Source organism: Salmo salar, chromosome 13 (genome assembly GCF_965601325.2).
Source record: "Salmo salar chromosome 13, fSalSal1, whole genome shotgun sequence".
Taxonomy (NCBI): Eukaryota; Metazoa; Chordata; class Actinopteri; order Salmoniformes; family Salmonidae; genus Salmo; species Salmo salar.
In genome coordinates this window covers 34,070,337-34,084,642 of record NC_138303.1, presented here as the reverse complement: position 1 = coordinate 34,084,642, position 14,306 = coordinate 34,070,337, and the positions used below count along the sequence as shown (strand labels likewise).

Below are 14,306 nucleotides of genomic sequence, written 5' to 3'. Positions count from 1 at the left end.
TATTTTAGAGGCCTTATTTTCCCCAAAAGAACAACAGCTTTATGGGCAATTATACCCTGGTCTGCCTGAGCAGACACTTGGGCCTCATTAAGGAAGTCTGTGCTATACTAATTTATGCTGACAGGGTAACACGTAGATAACCTGGTAACCCAGGTTCTTTCACACACAAACTCAAAGAAGGATAATCGCTGTATTTCCTATGTATTTGGCGTTTAGAAATGTTATTGTGTCATCATCCATCTCCAAATGTTTGGTCATACATTTTGGATGCTGATGGTGGACTTGTCCATTTTGGTGTAGTCGCAGTACAGGGTGTATGCTTTAAGGTGAGATTGGCAATAAGATGGGGCTGAGAAAGGTGCTTCAAAGATGCTCAAGTACTCATTCTATTATCTTACACCAACTGATTCCCTTTTAATGAGGAATTGTGTTTTGGTTTACAAACAGTTCTGTACTACATGTAGTTACACTACAATAGGAATATTCCCATTAATATCTGCAACTTACATTTGTTTACCAAATTGTTTCCAAGTCACAAGTTGCAATTTCCAGGTCCTAAAAAGCTATAGTTGTCCCTCTTCTAGACCTGCTAGTAGCTCTGAATCATTGTCCCATAGATTCTGTGTGGGCTCGAGGAAGCTGAGTCTCTCTACAGTACCTCTCCAGAGTGAGGGCAGGCTCATATCTTTGATTTAGTTGGTCCAGAGATGTAGGTCCAAATCAGTAAACAAAGGGATTGCAGACCAACAGGTGGAGGCTTCTCAGACGCCTTGGTACGGTGCTGGGGAGACAGACACAAGATTCTGTAAGTGCTACGTGCTTCAAACATTCTGTAAGTGTTACGTAATGAAAAATATGCCATTTCCTTTTGTGTTGAAGAAAGCACAAATGATTAGTCCATGACGCCTAACAAAATCCCTCTGCACTCTCTAACAGTTAAACTGGTTCAACTCCCAGGGGAAAAAGTAATGGGAATAAAAACTCCCTTTAGTATTGAGCTGTTTATGTCCATTTTCCCTGCCCCTGTTTTGTTTGGAGGTTAGGGCTGGGTGTTTTGTTGACCATGTCCTAGTAAAATGTGGTATTTCTATTAAATGTAACTGGATAATATCAATAAACATGCACATAAAAGACAAAAGTAACCTCAAATATAAGTATAAACTTAGAACAGTTGGTCAATCTAAAGCCAAAGTGTGTGGCAATAAGTTTAGCGATGAGACCAACGCAGGCTAAAACACCAATGTGTATTTGATCTCCTTAATTAATAAGGAAGCAATCTGACAGCGGTGCAACAACTGGTGAGCTGTAGCGGCCATCTTGAAAGACACGGATAAACATCGATGCCTAAAAAAAATTGTATTTATGTGGCATATACACACACACATACCAAGGCAACCATACGGAATAGCAGGGAGAACATGTGCATACTGTATTCACATGTATATGAATACAAAAATGAACAGAAAAGGCTAAGCAGACGAACTGGAGAATACTACAGGACCCTAACGAGAAAGGAGCAAAGAATGTCTTCAGAGTCCGCTTGAAGACTGAACCATAACAAAGGCCATCCCAACAAACACTGTCTGAGAATGCATTTCTCACATCTAGCTGCCTATACAGGCCACTTTCATTTCACATGGTATTAAGTAAGAGATTAAAGGGTATGTAGCTTTCATTCACCTCAAACACAATTTCTAGAGGACAGTATTATTTGTGAATGTCACAGAAAATAACTTGTCAACGTGGACTAGGTTGTATGAACACACTGTGCTGAATGTACTATGAAAAATACTTCCCTCAGAAGCATGGTAGTGGTACATCTTGTGGACAGTTTAATGATACGTTCTGAGGGTTTTCCTGCATTGGGAATGAAGTGGGTAAAGCAGTGGTTTCACATGGCAAAGGCCAAATGTGTGGCTACTGGTGGAGGGAGGCACAGCCACTGATGAGGCGTCTGACAGCCGTCTTTAACATGGATCGCTGGAACTGAACCAATCAATGACACCACTTTCATCAAACTCCGTGGTTTGTGGGAGTGCAGTAGGCAGCCATCACTTCTCCTTTGAAAGCTAACTGCTGCATGGTTTCTCTCAACCAGTTTGTTTTTGTTCAGCCTTGTCAAGAACTATCTCATTTTTGTGCAACGTAGCAAGTTTAAGCCAAAATGAAAGGAAAGTATTTCAAAGGAAAGTTTTTGCACCTAAATAAATAAATGGAATTGTTCTTTTATTGGAAAGTGAAACTTGTGTTACTTTTTCCACAATCATTTGGCTTCTAAGGTTGATTATTATGAATAGGTCAGTGTCTAAGAAATGTATGAGACTATGGGATACAATGAGTTATGTATGAGACAATGGGATACAATGAGTTATGTATGAGACTATGGGATACAATGAGTTATGTATGAGACTATGGGATACAATGTGTTATGTATGAGACTATGGGATACAATGAGTTATGTATGAGACTATGGTACACAATGAGTTATGTATGAGACTATGGGACACAATGAGTTATGTATGAGACTATGGGACACAATGAGTTATGTATGAGACTATGGGATAATAACAACATCAAGTCTATGAAGAAGTTGCATATGATTATGTTCATGATTTCTGATCTAAATTCAATTTGTATGTGTATAGATAATAAAAAGAAGATACCTACTGTATGGAGCGATTTGTCAGAGTTCAACGTTATTTGTTACAAAATGTATGAAATAACAGCTCTACTTCCTCCTATTAGGTCCATAGTCCAGCTGATAATCATGGGATACAACAAGCTACTATTTTATATACATGTTCAATATAAACTGATCTTGTAGAATAGTTACTGTATACCTTGAATGTAAAAAGAGAATTGTGGTAACCTAAGATGCGCTGTCCTATGATCCTCCCTTGTGATTCACTTACTTGGTAATAGTTACTGGGTTTCATTCTGACAAATGTCCAGCATGGCATTCAATACTCTAATAAAACACCAGGTGTTGCCCTATGTTTATATCTGAATCACCTTCAGCAGATCTGTTCAATTATTACTTCCTTGCATGCAGTATAAAACAGTGAGATTTTGCTTTGGAAAGATAATATTGAGTATGTACTGTATGGTTTGTATCTCGGCAGTCGGAGTGCATACCTGGTGTAGAATGATAAGAGGAGTTAGATGATGTGAGGATGAGGGTCAGAGAGCAGGGGTCAGAGGTCATGGGAGATTGGCTGGGGGAGGGGATGTTAGAGAGGTAGGTGACAGGGCTAGTGGGTAGCAGACATGGACCAGGCCCCCTCCATCCTCCACACTGAGAATGCATAGCTGAGTCTCTCGTGGGCTAGGTAGTTACAGCTGGCCAGCTTGGCATCCATCTCGTCGCTCTGCAGGACCTGGTAGAGGAAGTCAATGTAACGCGAGGCCAGCTTTAGGATCTGGATCTTGCTCAGCTTGTCCGAGGGGAGCGTGGGGATGATCTTACGCAGCGAGGCAAAAGCGTCGTTCAGGGACTGCGTCCGTTGGCGCTCCCGTACATTGGCGATCACCCGTTGGTGCTGAGGGTCCTCCAGGGGCTGGCCTGGGATGGGGAGAGGAGACAGGGAGGGCTGGGGACTCTTCTTAGGCCTCTTGGGTCCTGATGGGATCAAACTGGGAGGCCCTCCTGTTGTTGACTTGTTGTCCTCTGTTGGCGATAAAATGTTGTCTTTCCTGGTGACACTCTTGCGCCCGCCGGCCCCTGGTGTTACCACCACCACAGGGTATTTGATTGGAGCACAGTCTGGCTCCTCCTCACTGGACACCACCCCTCCCTCAGGGTATTCACCACAGCTTGACGGATCCTCTCTCATGGCAGTCTATCTACCTAACCCTGTTTCTACAGCTACACTGTTTCTATCCCACTCCTCTGTTCTCTCCTTAAGGCCCTCTAATGTGCTATGCCCCCTTTAGTTTCTTTCTTTTCTGGCAAGCCTGTATATAGAAATACCCGAAGTGATCTTGCAGGGCTGCTAGGTAGAGAAAGCGAATGGAAAATTAATAAATTCTCAGTATTGGAAATCCATATGTTGCCTACACCTAGACATTACAACAATCTAACACTACAATCTGCTCGCTACATTCAGAACAGCAGTTGCATCTAGTATCCTAGATCAATGTAAGACAGCAGCCAACCTGCATCTGGCTTTTTAAAGAAGAAAGAGGATGGAACTTGTAAGTTCCCACCCATCTGTTCCACAGATTGGCTCAGCTGGGTTCTAAGGCACAGCCAGGCCAAGCATAACAGGAAGAGAATGCGTTTGGTGATTGGTAAGGGTAAAGGGATGAGGCGGAGACAAAGGCACGTGGGTTGACCAATCAGATGGGGATATTCTGGCGTTTTTTTTCCTCGTAGAAGTTGTCCAAGTTTATAGGTTCCAGATTTCTTTCAAAACAAGTCGTTCCCCTCCCCCACACCGTTTTCCCTTCTAAAGTCTCCACAACTCAACACCATCATCAATTCTTTTGGATTTTGGAACGTAGGAAATACTTGAAAGTCAAAAGAGAGAGGCTTCAAAAGTGCTTCCCTTTACCGTTTGAAATCAAGACAATATTCTGCTTACATGATATACTATAACTCCTCATCAGTGTGCCCAGTTTTCTTCGAATAATTAAAGACTCTGCAGTTTCAGTAGTTTTAGGTGGATAGATACTATGGTACTAGGTTATTGTTATCTTTCATCTGTAGCCTACATAACCGAATCATCTGCCCATACCCTGGATGAAATATACAACAAATGCACAGTTTCACTGGATTCAGTTCCACAGTTTCATTCGTTTCGTAAATCAGAACAAGCATCAGAGACAGTGTTTTCAGATTGGTTTTATTTTACTGGAGTCTTGGCGCAGTGTTCTGAGCAGTAGGCTAAAGGGGAAACTGGCATACCAGAGTAGCAGTGAAGTCTAATAGCAAAATTAGCTCAAGCAAAGGATAGAATGAGAGGTTCTGAATCCAAGGCGTGCCTCTGGGAACCTTTGTTTCATCCACTGTGCCAGAACAAGAACACAGCCTTCAGTTCTACCACCATCAGTAGGTTCTCAAATATGGCAGACATCCACAACAAAGAACAAAATCTATTGTTTGACTTTCAGAGATTAGATTCGAACATGCATCAGTCCAAAACAGTTCAATGAACGCCCTCCAACTTAAAAGTGCACTTAATATACATCAGGAATATTGAATTGTGTCGCACTACAGATGCAATGTTTGGACATTAAATCAATTGAATGCATTTAGTATGAGGTTTGGGTTGTTCTCTGAAGAAATGTGGAATTCTGCAGAAAGAGACTTCTTGTCAAGGTACTTACAATAAACAAACAAAAGTCACTTACTACTGTCTTACCTATAAATATATCATTAACATGTCAGACTTCCACTGTCCAGCCCAGATGGGCGGTAAAGGCTGTGGATTTTAAATAATTCCATTGGTGTCGTCAGGAAATTGACCTCCTGAATGTATACCCAACACTGGTCAATGTATAAGCCTAGTATAACAAACAACATTACCTTCAAAGGGTGTAGATGCACAGCATCTGGACAATTGGGTGCGTTGTTAGGAGGCAGAATGCATTCATTATGTTGTGTATAACATTCAGGAATGTAAAGGTCAATTTTAAATATAGCTCTTTAAACAAATCAGCTTGTGTGTCCTTTCCGGAGTCATCACGACGCCTGTGAATGATCAAACTATTTATAAATTACAATCCCATTGAACACCCTCACCGTAAAAATAAATATCTCAGAGCTAATGGAATAATGGAAAATTGATATCAGGGTTGATATAAACACACATATACACAGCACATTTCTAGAGAGGGGCCAAGCATGCTCACAATGGCCTGTGTTGTATGGAAGCCCCCCCCCCCCCCCCCCTCCCCCCGGAGATAGCCGACGTCTGGAAAAGGGAAGAAATCTCTGCCTTCTTCTGTTTGAACTGCACGCTCAAACGAGGACTTAGCCTAAATATTTCCACTGAGAGAGACGGCAAAATATATTATCCCATGATGAGGTTATATACACACCCTCGCACATATGCACACGCACACATATATGCCCTTACACACACACACGCACACACGCACACACACACACACACATGCACCACATGCATAGACAGACATGCATATATACACCAACATCCCAGTAACACAAACATTACTTCATCATTTGATATATAGATGTGATGACAGGGCATGACTATACCTGATACCTTTATTCAATCAGAGCAACAGTGAATCATCTTCAGTTCAGATATAAAAGGAGAGGTGTTTAAGAACAGGCAGATATCGTCCTCTCGCGTGTCACTATGTCATTGTCTCTGTAACATGGAGGAATGCCTGACAGGAAAAACAAGAAGGACCCACGCTCAGAGAAGGAAAAAGGGAACGAATGAAGGAGAGAGGCAGGGAGAGAAAAGTCTCTCCAAACAGAACCAGATGGAGTGTGGGGCGCTCTTTGATCTCTACTCTGCCTGATTGATGTTGCACATTTCATTTCCTCGTCAGGGATGTGACATAATGTTTCGGCCACTATTTTCTCTTTTTTACTCTCTCTCTCTCTTTTCTTTGCAGTGGTCAACACACCAAACAATGAAAAGACATCAAAACTGTGACCATCAAAACCAAAAATGCTGGAAAAGACAACTTGACTGGAAATAGTTCTGAACCCACCAGTTGTGCTAAATCTACTTAGAAATGGACTGAAGCGGCTCACAGCTAGCGTATCAGAGTAGGACACCGTGAAACTGTTGTGTGTGAGGGAACATGTCTATATCATAGCATGGCTGACATCCACAGGAATGTCTAATACTTTAGCTGTGACCTCAGTCTACATCTAATTCAACAAAAGAAATGAGCTGTCATAAAGCAGAGATCTCCAAAGTGTAACCCACTAAGATGTAATGATGACTGCAAACACACTGCTTTGATATCTCAATTCCTGAGAACTCATTTTGCAGTCAGATTCCCTATTTAATATATATTGTGGAAGGTGGTGAGTAAGATATGACTCAACATAGGGAGATTTCAATTATTCTTGCAATATTTTGCGTGTGAAACGTTGGCAGCCTTGAAGCAAAACTCTATTGCACGTTCAATTATTGTTTGTTTTCCACATGCCAGATACTTTTAAATAACACTCGAACCAATCCCAAACAATAGAAGCTAACAAAGTGATGAATTGCACAAATTCCAACAGGGACACTATGCCCTCCCTCCTGTCACACAGGCACTGTTCACCCCACTGCCCAAAGCTGTGGGACACCCCCACATCTGGCCTCCATTTCCTCCAGTAAAGAGACACTTCCTGTGGGCAGGCTTTGAGGGGGAAGGGGGCTGCACGTCTAAAGTTTGGGTATGCTGAGCGGGTGCAGCAGGGGTAGAGGTGATATAGATTTGGACACAGGTCAGGGTCAGAGGGGTATCCACTAATGTTATGGTTAGAGCAGGAATGGGCATGGCTTGGATAACAGACAGTTGCAGTAAATAAGCTATATTGTCTGTGTTTCTGAACTACTGAAATCTCATTGTCTCCTTAACATATCTAAAAGTTTGGCTGCTTTCTCGTGATACCTTAGGAAATGTAGATAGATGTTTGATAGAAATAGGCCTAAAAGGTAGTACTGTGTTAAGTAAACTACTGTATAGAAAACAGTATGTACAGTATCAGTATGTACAGGTAGTAGGAATAAAAGTGGTGTGTTCTTTATAATTGACGTTGCTTGAATAGCTGTGGGATATGTTCCACATTTGAGGAACTTGAAGTTGGCTTTTGTAAAATCCCTTTTAATGTCAGAAATAACATCTGTTACTTTACTGTTCCAAGATGGGGGCTTTAGAATCCACTTTTAGGGATAAAGTTTATAAACCCAAAAAATATGCAGGCATTACTGATTCTTTCCAAGGATTTCCGACAAATTTCTCTCTCTCTCTCTCTCTCTCTCTCTCTCTCTCTCTCTCTCTCTCTCTTTCTCTCATTTTGGAGAAAAGGGTGCAATGAAATGAATAAAGAAAGTGGTGCCACTTCAAAGCCCAGCTTATTACCAGGAGTTTGGTACCTGTGGTGCCACTTCAAAGCCCGGCTTATTACCAGGAGTTTGGTACCTGTGGTGCCACTTCAAAGCCCGGCTTATTACCAGGAGTTTGGTACCTGTGGTGCCACTTCAAAGCCCGGCTTATTACCAGGAGTTTGGTACCTGTGGTGCCACTTCAAAGCCCGGCTTATTACCAGGAGTTTGGTACCTGTGGTGCCACTTCAAAGCCCGGCTTATTACCAGGAGTTTGGTACCTGTGGTGCCACTTCAAAGCCCGGCTTATTACCAGGAGTTTGGTACCTGTGGTGCCACTTCAAAGCCCGGCTTATTACCAGGAGTTTGGTACCTGTGGTGCCACTTCAAAGCCCGGCTTATTACCAGGAGTTTGGTACCTGTGGTGCCACTTCAAATCCCAGGTTATTACCAGGAGTTTGGTACCTGTGGTGCCACTTCAAAGCCCGGCTTATTACCAGGAGTTTGGTACCTGTGGTGCCACTTCAAAGCCCAGCTTATTACCAGGAGTTTGGTACCTGTGGTGCCACTTCAAAGCCTGGCTTATTACCAGGAGTTTGGTACCTGTGGTGCCACTTCAAAGCCCAGCTTATTACCAGGAGTTTGGTCCAGACATCCAGCAGAGGACGCCAAAGTCCCTCTAACAGTGGATAAGTAGTGGATGGGTGGATGGATAGTGGCCTGGAATGTATTTTTTATTCTCTCCCTGACATACTGTCAACATTCAAGATTCAATGCATGAAAACTAGTCTGTTTATTGTTTACTTTTGTTATTTTGTGCAGAAACATGCACAATTCCATGATATGAATATACTAAAAAAGATAGGCCTAATGTTTAATTTGTTTCATCAGTCTGTTTGTTGTTTGTTATCTAGGCCATATGTTTTTTGTAATGATGTATGTCATTTTTCATGACCACCAGGAGGGCCACCAGGAGGGCCAACTGACAAGCCCCTGTATGTCATGTGTATATGACAAATAAACAAACTTGAACTTGCTGGGCTTTTTGACCTTTTTTTCCTTCCCCTGTTTAGTCTTAAACCCTGCACTGAATTTTCTGTTAGCTTATTTTTAGCGTGCTAAATAAATAAACAAAAAATAGAGACCTCTTCTTATCGACCTCAATTAAACCTTGTAACTTCTGTACAAACATAAAACAAAACACCCATTTTTCCAAGAGCTGGGAGACATTTAGAGTGAGGTGTTTACAGTAAACACAGTATGATGGGACACGTGTTTACACAGTATGTACAATACTGACTTGCCCCATCTCACCTTGCAGTTTCCTCAATGTGACAGAGCGGTTTCAATCATTGTGACTGAGTTATATTTTTTTTAAGACTTTTGGTTAACATATTTTAATAACGATGTGTACAGGCAGCTTACTGTCAAGGACTGCCCCTATGGCAGAAATCTTGGGGACAATCACCTCTCGGAATGTTGCTCAGCACACATTTCAACTTTGCTTTGCCAGCAAATGTCAAATGTTACTTCCTTGACTTGCTCTCATTCCCTCTGTCTCTTCAGTGTGTTGTGAGTCCAGTGTGGAGAATTAAACTGAATAAGGAAGGACCATGTCTCTGTCTAAACCAAAGGAGCTGTTAGAACATGAGCTCAGCTGCCCTATCTGCCTGCAGCTCTACACGGATCCCGTGTATCTGCCCTGTGGCCATAACTACTGCTTGGCCTGCATTCAGAAGGCTACAGATGTCAGCGGTGGAGAGAAGAGCTCGCCTCAATGCCCTGAGTGCAGAGAAGAGTACGGCGGTACAGAGACCCTGCAAAGGAACTTCAAGCTCTGCGGCATCATAGAAGGCTACAGGGCCGTTGCGCCAGCGGACCACCTGAAGAGAGAGCCGCTGAAGGTGCGCTGTGACCACTGCCTGGACATAGAGACACTGGCCATTAAGACCTGCCTAAAGTGTGAGGCGTCCCTGTGTGCCAGGCACCTGCAGCACCACTCTGAGAGGGAGTCCTTCAGGAGCCATGACTTGGTAGAGCCCCAGACTCAGCTGGGCCAGAGAGGTTGTGCCATCCACGGACGCCTGCTGGAGTACTACTGCGCCAGCGACATGACCTCTCTCTGCGCCAACTGCTTCATTGAGGGCACCCACCAGAATCATGATGTCCTGGCGTTCGAGGCAGCCGAGGAGGAAATGAGGCGGGTCCTGGAGATTCAGAGCAAGGCGGTGGCCACCAGGCTGCAGCTGACCGAGACCCTGCTACAGAGGGCTGCTGAGGACCAGAGCACCTCTGAGGCTGTGGGAGACAAGCTGCTGTCCAAGTCTGTGGCTTTGATGGACAGCATGGCCGGCCTGGTGAGCAGGTACAAGGACAGGATGAGCCTGCTGCTGGAAAAGGAGAGAAGCCATCGTAGGGAGAGCTGGCAGAATGGCCTCGGGCTTCTAGAAGAACAGCAGCAGCAGCTGATGGAGGCCCACCAGCGCACCACTGAGGTCCTCACAGAGACAGAGAAGTGTCTGTTCATCAACAGGTTCCTGCTAATTGAGCCCCAGCTCAGGGAGGTCGTGACGGGCACCGTGGCCAGAGTGCCCAGCAAGGTCCCTCTGAACCCCAAGCGGCTCCAGGCCAGCCTGAGGATGGAGGACTTCAGGGCAGAGATGGCTCGGCTCCTCCAGTCTCTCCACGTCCTGTTAAACCCTCTGGAGCTGACCTTTAACCTCAGCACGGCCCACACCAGCCTGCTGCTCTCCAACGACCTGCGGACAGTCAAGTACAGCGGTACCAAGCAGGCCTACGCTGATAACCCAGAGAGGTTCAGTACTGCGCCCCAGGTCCTGTGCTCCCAGAGCATCACCAGCGGGGAGCACATCTGGGTGGTGGAGATGGGCGACCAGAGCATGTGGTCAGTGGGCTTGTGCTACAAGAGCATGCCCAGGAGGGGTGACCACAGCCGGCTGGGGCATAACCAGGTCTCCTGGCGTTTGCAGTGGAAGAACAAGAAGCTGACGGCATGCCATGCCTCCTCAAACGTGGCGCTGGCGGAGATGGCCAATCAGCCGCTGAGGGTGGAGGTGGCTCTGGACTATGAGGGGGGAACACTGATCTTCCACAGCACCAAGGACTGTCGGGAACATCTGCACACGTTCAGAGCTGTGTTCAGAGAGCCTGTGTACCCTGCGTTCAGCATCCACTCCACCAGAGCACAGTCCTGGATCACGCTACAGAGTGGAGTGTAACCCTCCCTCAGCCTCCCCCTTAGTATGTCCACCTGGGCTTGAAATGCCTTTGCTACTGACTAACCAAAGAAATACCTTATTTGTTATTATGATTATTACGGATAAATATATGGGTAAAATAGGTCAATCTAAATCTCTGTTTGAATATATCTATGAATATTCAAAAATGTTGTCCATGCTAGTCCTTTAGTTGCTCCACAGTACATCATTAGACATCGTCAGTATAGATGTATCTTGTTATTCACAATGAAAGGAATGTTCTGATTGAATTTGTTGCATGGGTAAATTTAGTAAATAGCCAGATCTATGTGGTGTTATGTTATTGAGTTTTTTTAGAGCTGATATAGTGCAAAAATAATGTGCCATAGTACATGTGAATATCAGCTACTTTATTTTCAAATTTGACAGTTGTTGACAACATGACAAGAAATGTGTGCGTTGTAATTTTATTAGAAAATCAGTCCACTTTGGAATCATAATGTACAGAATAAACAGTTATACTGCTATTGTGCTTTGCTGAATTTTTGTCTTTGATTCAAGGCTTGTATTGCTAAATCTGATATGCAGTCATTTGTCTGTTGTCAAAATTCCATGTCTTTGCATCCTACATGCACACAAACTTGTGCATTGGTCCAACAACCTACTATCAGGAGCTAATGCTATGAAAGATTTAACCTGTATAAATAAAAATGAGCAACAGGATGTAGGTTCTGTCAGAAGGTGGGTGTAGCTGGTGCAGGAAGTCAGGCGCAGGAGAGCAGAATGAGTGAGCAACATACTTTACTCAAAATAAAGGCACAAGGTAACAATACACTTGACCAACAATAAACGGTAAACATAACGCACGAGTGAACACAGCACCCGTGGAAAAACCAGCCATCATGAACCGAACTGAACATAGAAATAATCACACACAACAAACATGGGGGAAACAGAGGGTTAAATACATGAACATGGAATTGGAGAATGAAAACCAGGTGTGTAGAAAATAAAGACAAAACCAATGGAAAATGAAAGGTGGATCGGCGATGGCTAGAAGACCGGTGACGTCGACCGCCGAACGCCGCCCGAACAAGGAGAGGAACCGACCTCGGCGGAAGTCGTGACAGGTCCACAGTTCATTTTAGTTTAAGGCAATGTTCTGTTGTAACCAGACACCAAAGATCATTTTTGGCAAAAGCTCTAAAACTATGCAAATGGTATTCTCCATCACTAAATACATGTTTATTGATGTAGTGGTATTGTGTTTGAATTATTGTTGATGCACTTTCTATTTAAGCAGATTATATTTGTGTACCTGTTTTTTAAAGCCCCCATTATTTTTTCAAATCATCACTGTATGTCAAATAAATCCCAGTGTGTGCTTATTTAATGAAAATAATGTGTGTCTCTGAGCCTCCTTTGGCTTTTGAAATGGTCAGTCTCATCATGTGGGTGTTAGGAAACACATTTGAAGATATTTACATACACAGCCCTGATTGGCTGATAGGATTGTCTAAATAGTTTGACAGTTGTTTCAAAAGCTGTGCTCCCATAGTAGCCTATTTTTTTTCATTTAACAAGGCAAGTCAGTTAAGAACAAATTCTTATTTACAATGACGGCCTATAACAGTGGGTTAACTGCCTTGTTCAGGGGCAGAATGACAGATTTTTACTCGGGGATTCGATCTACTGGCCCAACGCTCTAACCACTAGGCTACCTGCCGCCTAGCTACTGTCTATTTAGATAACATTCCAGTCCTTGTACTCTGTGTCATATGGGAAGGTTCTTTAACATGACAAGGAGTGGCAAGGAGGGGAAAGATAGCTAAGCAGACTGGTGCCTCTTCAAGAACAATAGATGGACCTTGACAAACTGGTTTTAAAAAACATTTCTCACACTAACTTTAATACATGACTTAATGCAAGCAAAAAATAATCTCTTAGTAAAGGGACAGTTGATTGATTGTGCTAATGCGGCTACAATGTAGAGAACCTACCACAATAAAATATGATTGTTTTTATTCTATGGTTGACTAAATTTCCACATCCTCACTAATGATTTCCCGAAAAGCAAAGCAGACATTTTTCCTTATGATGGAGCAGTTGATGACACGCGATTATGACATTGCTTCTCTCTTCCCGACCAACCTGCTTTTCCAGCCGTTCTTCTTCTTCTTCTTTGATATCATGGCGTTCTGCACACAAAAGTTTCAGGTGCACGCCGCACCTACTGTGCTGGCATGTACAATCAATTATGATCTGTCCAATTCTGTACTACCATTAAAAATTAAAATAAACAAATAAATCCCTATTAACTTATACCTCACCCTCCCCTAAAAATACTCCCCAACCACCCATAAACCATTCAACTTTGTTTATACCATGCTGAAACACGCCACCCCATGTCAACAACCATTTCAACAGTAACATCTGTTACCTCCAATGTCTATTTTGCCGTCTCCACAATAAACTTCAAACTGGCATTTCTGCTTTCCACAACTCCAATCGGATTGATAACCTTACCAATAAAAGCTATGAAGTCAACTTTATTCATGATCAAAGTGTCCTTTGACAGCCCACATGTATGACCCCCAAAAGTACAGTAGATCCACTTACTACAGTAACATCCATGTAGGCTCCATCAGTCCACACTGTAGTTCTACCAATCTGTTTTACAGTCTCTGCATATGATACATCATGACTGATCCTTTTTCTCTCTACGTCTTTCTCTATCTCTCTGTCTCTCCACCTCTCTACTTATTTTTCTGTCTTTCTCTTCTCTCTCTGAACCTCTGTCTGCACCTGGCATCCACCAAATGCGGTACTGTGCTTTCCCCCACAATTACAGCACTTAACCTTCACATTGCTTACACATTCACAATAATCATGTTCCCCTCCACATTTGACACATATTTTCTTTCCTTTACACTGAGCAGCTACCTGTCCCATTCTTTGGCATTTAAAACACTGTAATGCATATGGGACAAATTCTCTAACATTGAAACTAAGGAATCCTTATCTGTATTTTTCCAGGGAAAACTTTATCAAACCTCAGCATCGC

The 14,306-nt window shown here is 43.2% G+C and overlaps 2 protein-coding genes across 2 annotated transcripts; one reads left to right on the top strand and one right to left on the bottom strand.

The window, feature by feature from the left end:
* Position 1: 1 nt before the first annotated feature.
* LOC106566894 (twist-related protein 2) lies at positions 2-4,165 on the bottom strand. The gene is made up of 2 exons (XM_014135449.3): positions 3,136-4,165; positions 2-781 (listed from the first exon to the last, which is right to left on the bottom strand). Exon 1 carries the CDS (start codon positions 3,831-3,833, stop codon positions 3,252-3,254), a length of 582 nt encoding a protein of 193 aa, XP_013990924.1. The 5' UTR covers positions 3,834-4,165; the 3' UTR covers positions 2-781; positions 3,136-3,251.
* Positions 4,166-9,539: 5,374 nt separating this feature from the next.
* On the top strand, positions 9,540-11,769 carry LOC106566893 (E3 ubiquitin/ISG15 ligase TRIM25). Its single transcript, XM_014135448.3, has one exon. It carries the CDS (start codon positions 9,638-9,640, stop codon positions 11,261-11,263), a length of 1,626 nt encoding a protein of 541 aa, XP_013990923.1. The 5' UTR covers positions 9,540-9,637; the 3' UTR covers positions 11,264-11,769.
* Positions 11,770-14,306: the final 2,537 nt, after the last annotated feature.

Excerpts from the sequence above, each read along its gene's own strand:
- LOC106566894 (XM_014135449.3), bottom strand. The coding sequence starts at position 3,833 with ATGAGAGAGGATCCGTCAAGCTGTGGTGAATACCCTGAGGGAGGGGTG.
- LOC106566893 (XM_014135448.3), top strand. The coding sequence starts at position 9,638 with ATGTCTCTGTCTAAACCAAAGGAGCTGTTAGAACATGAGCTCAGCTGC.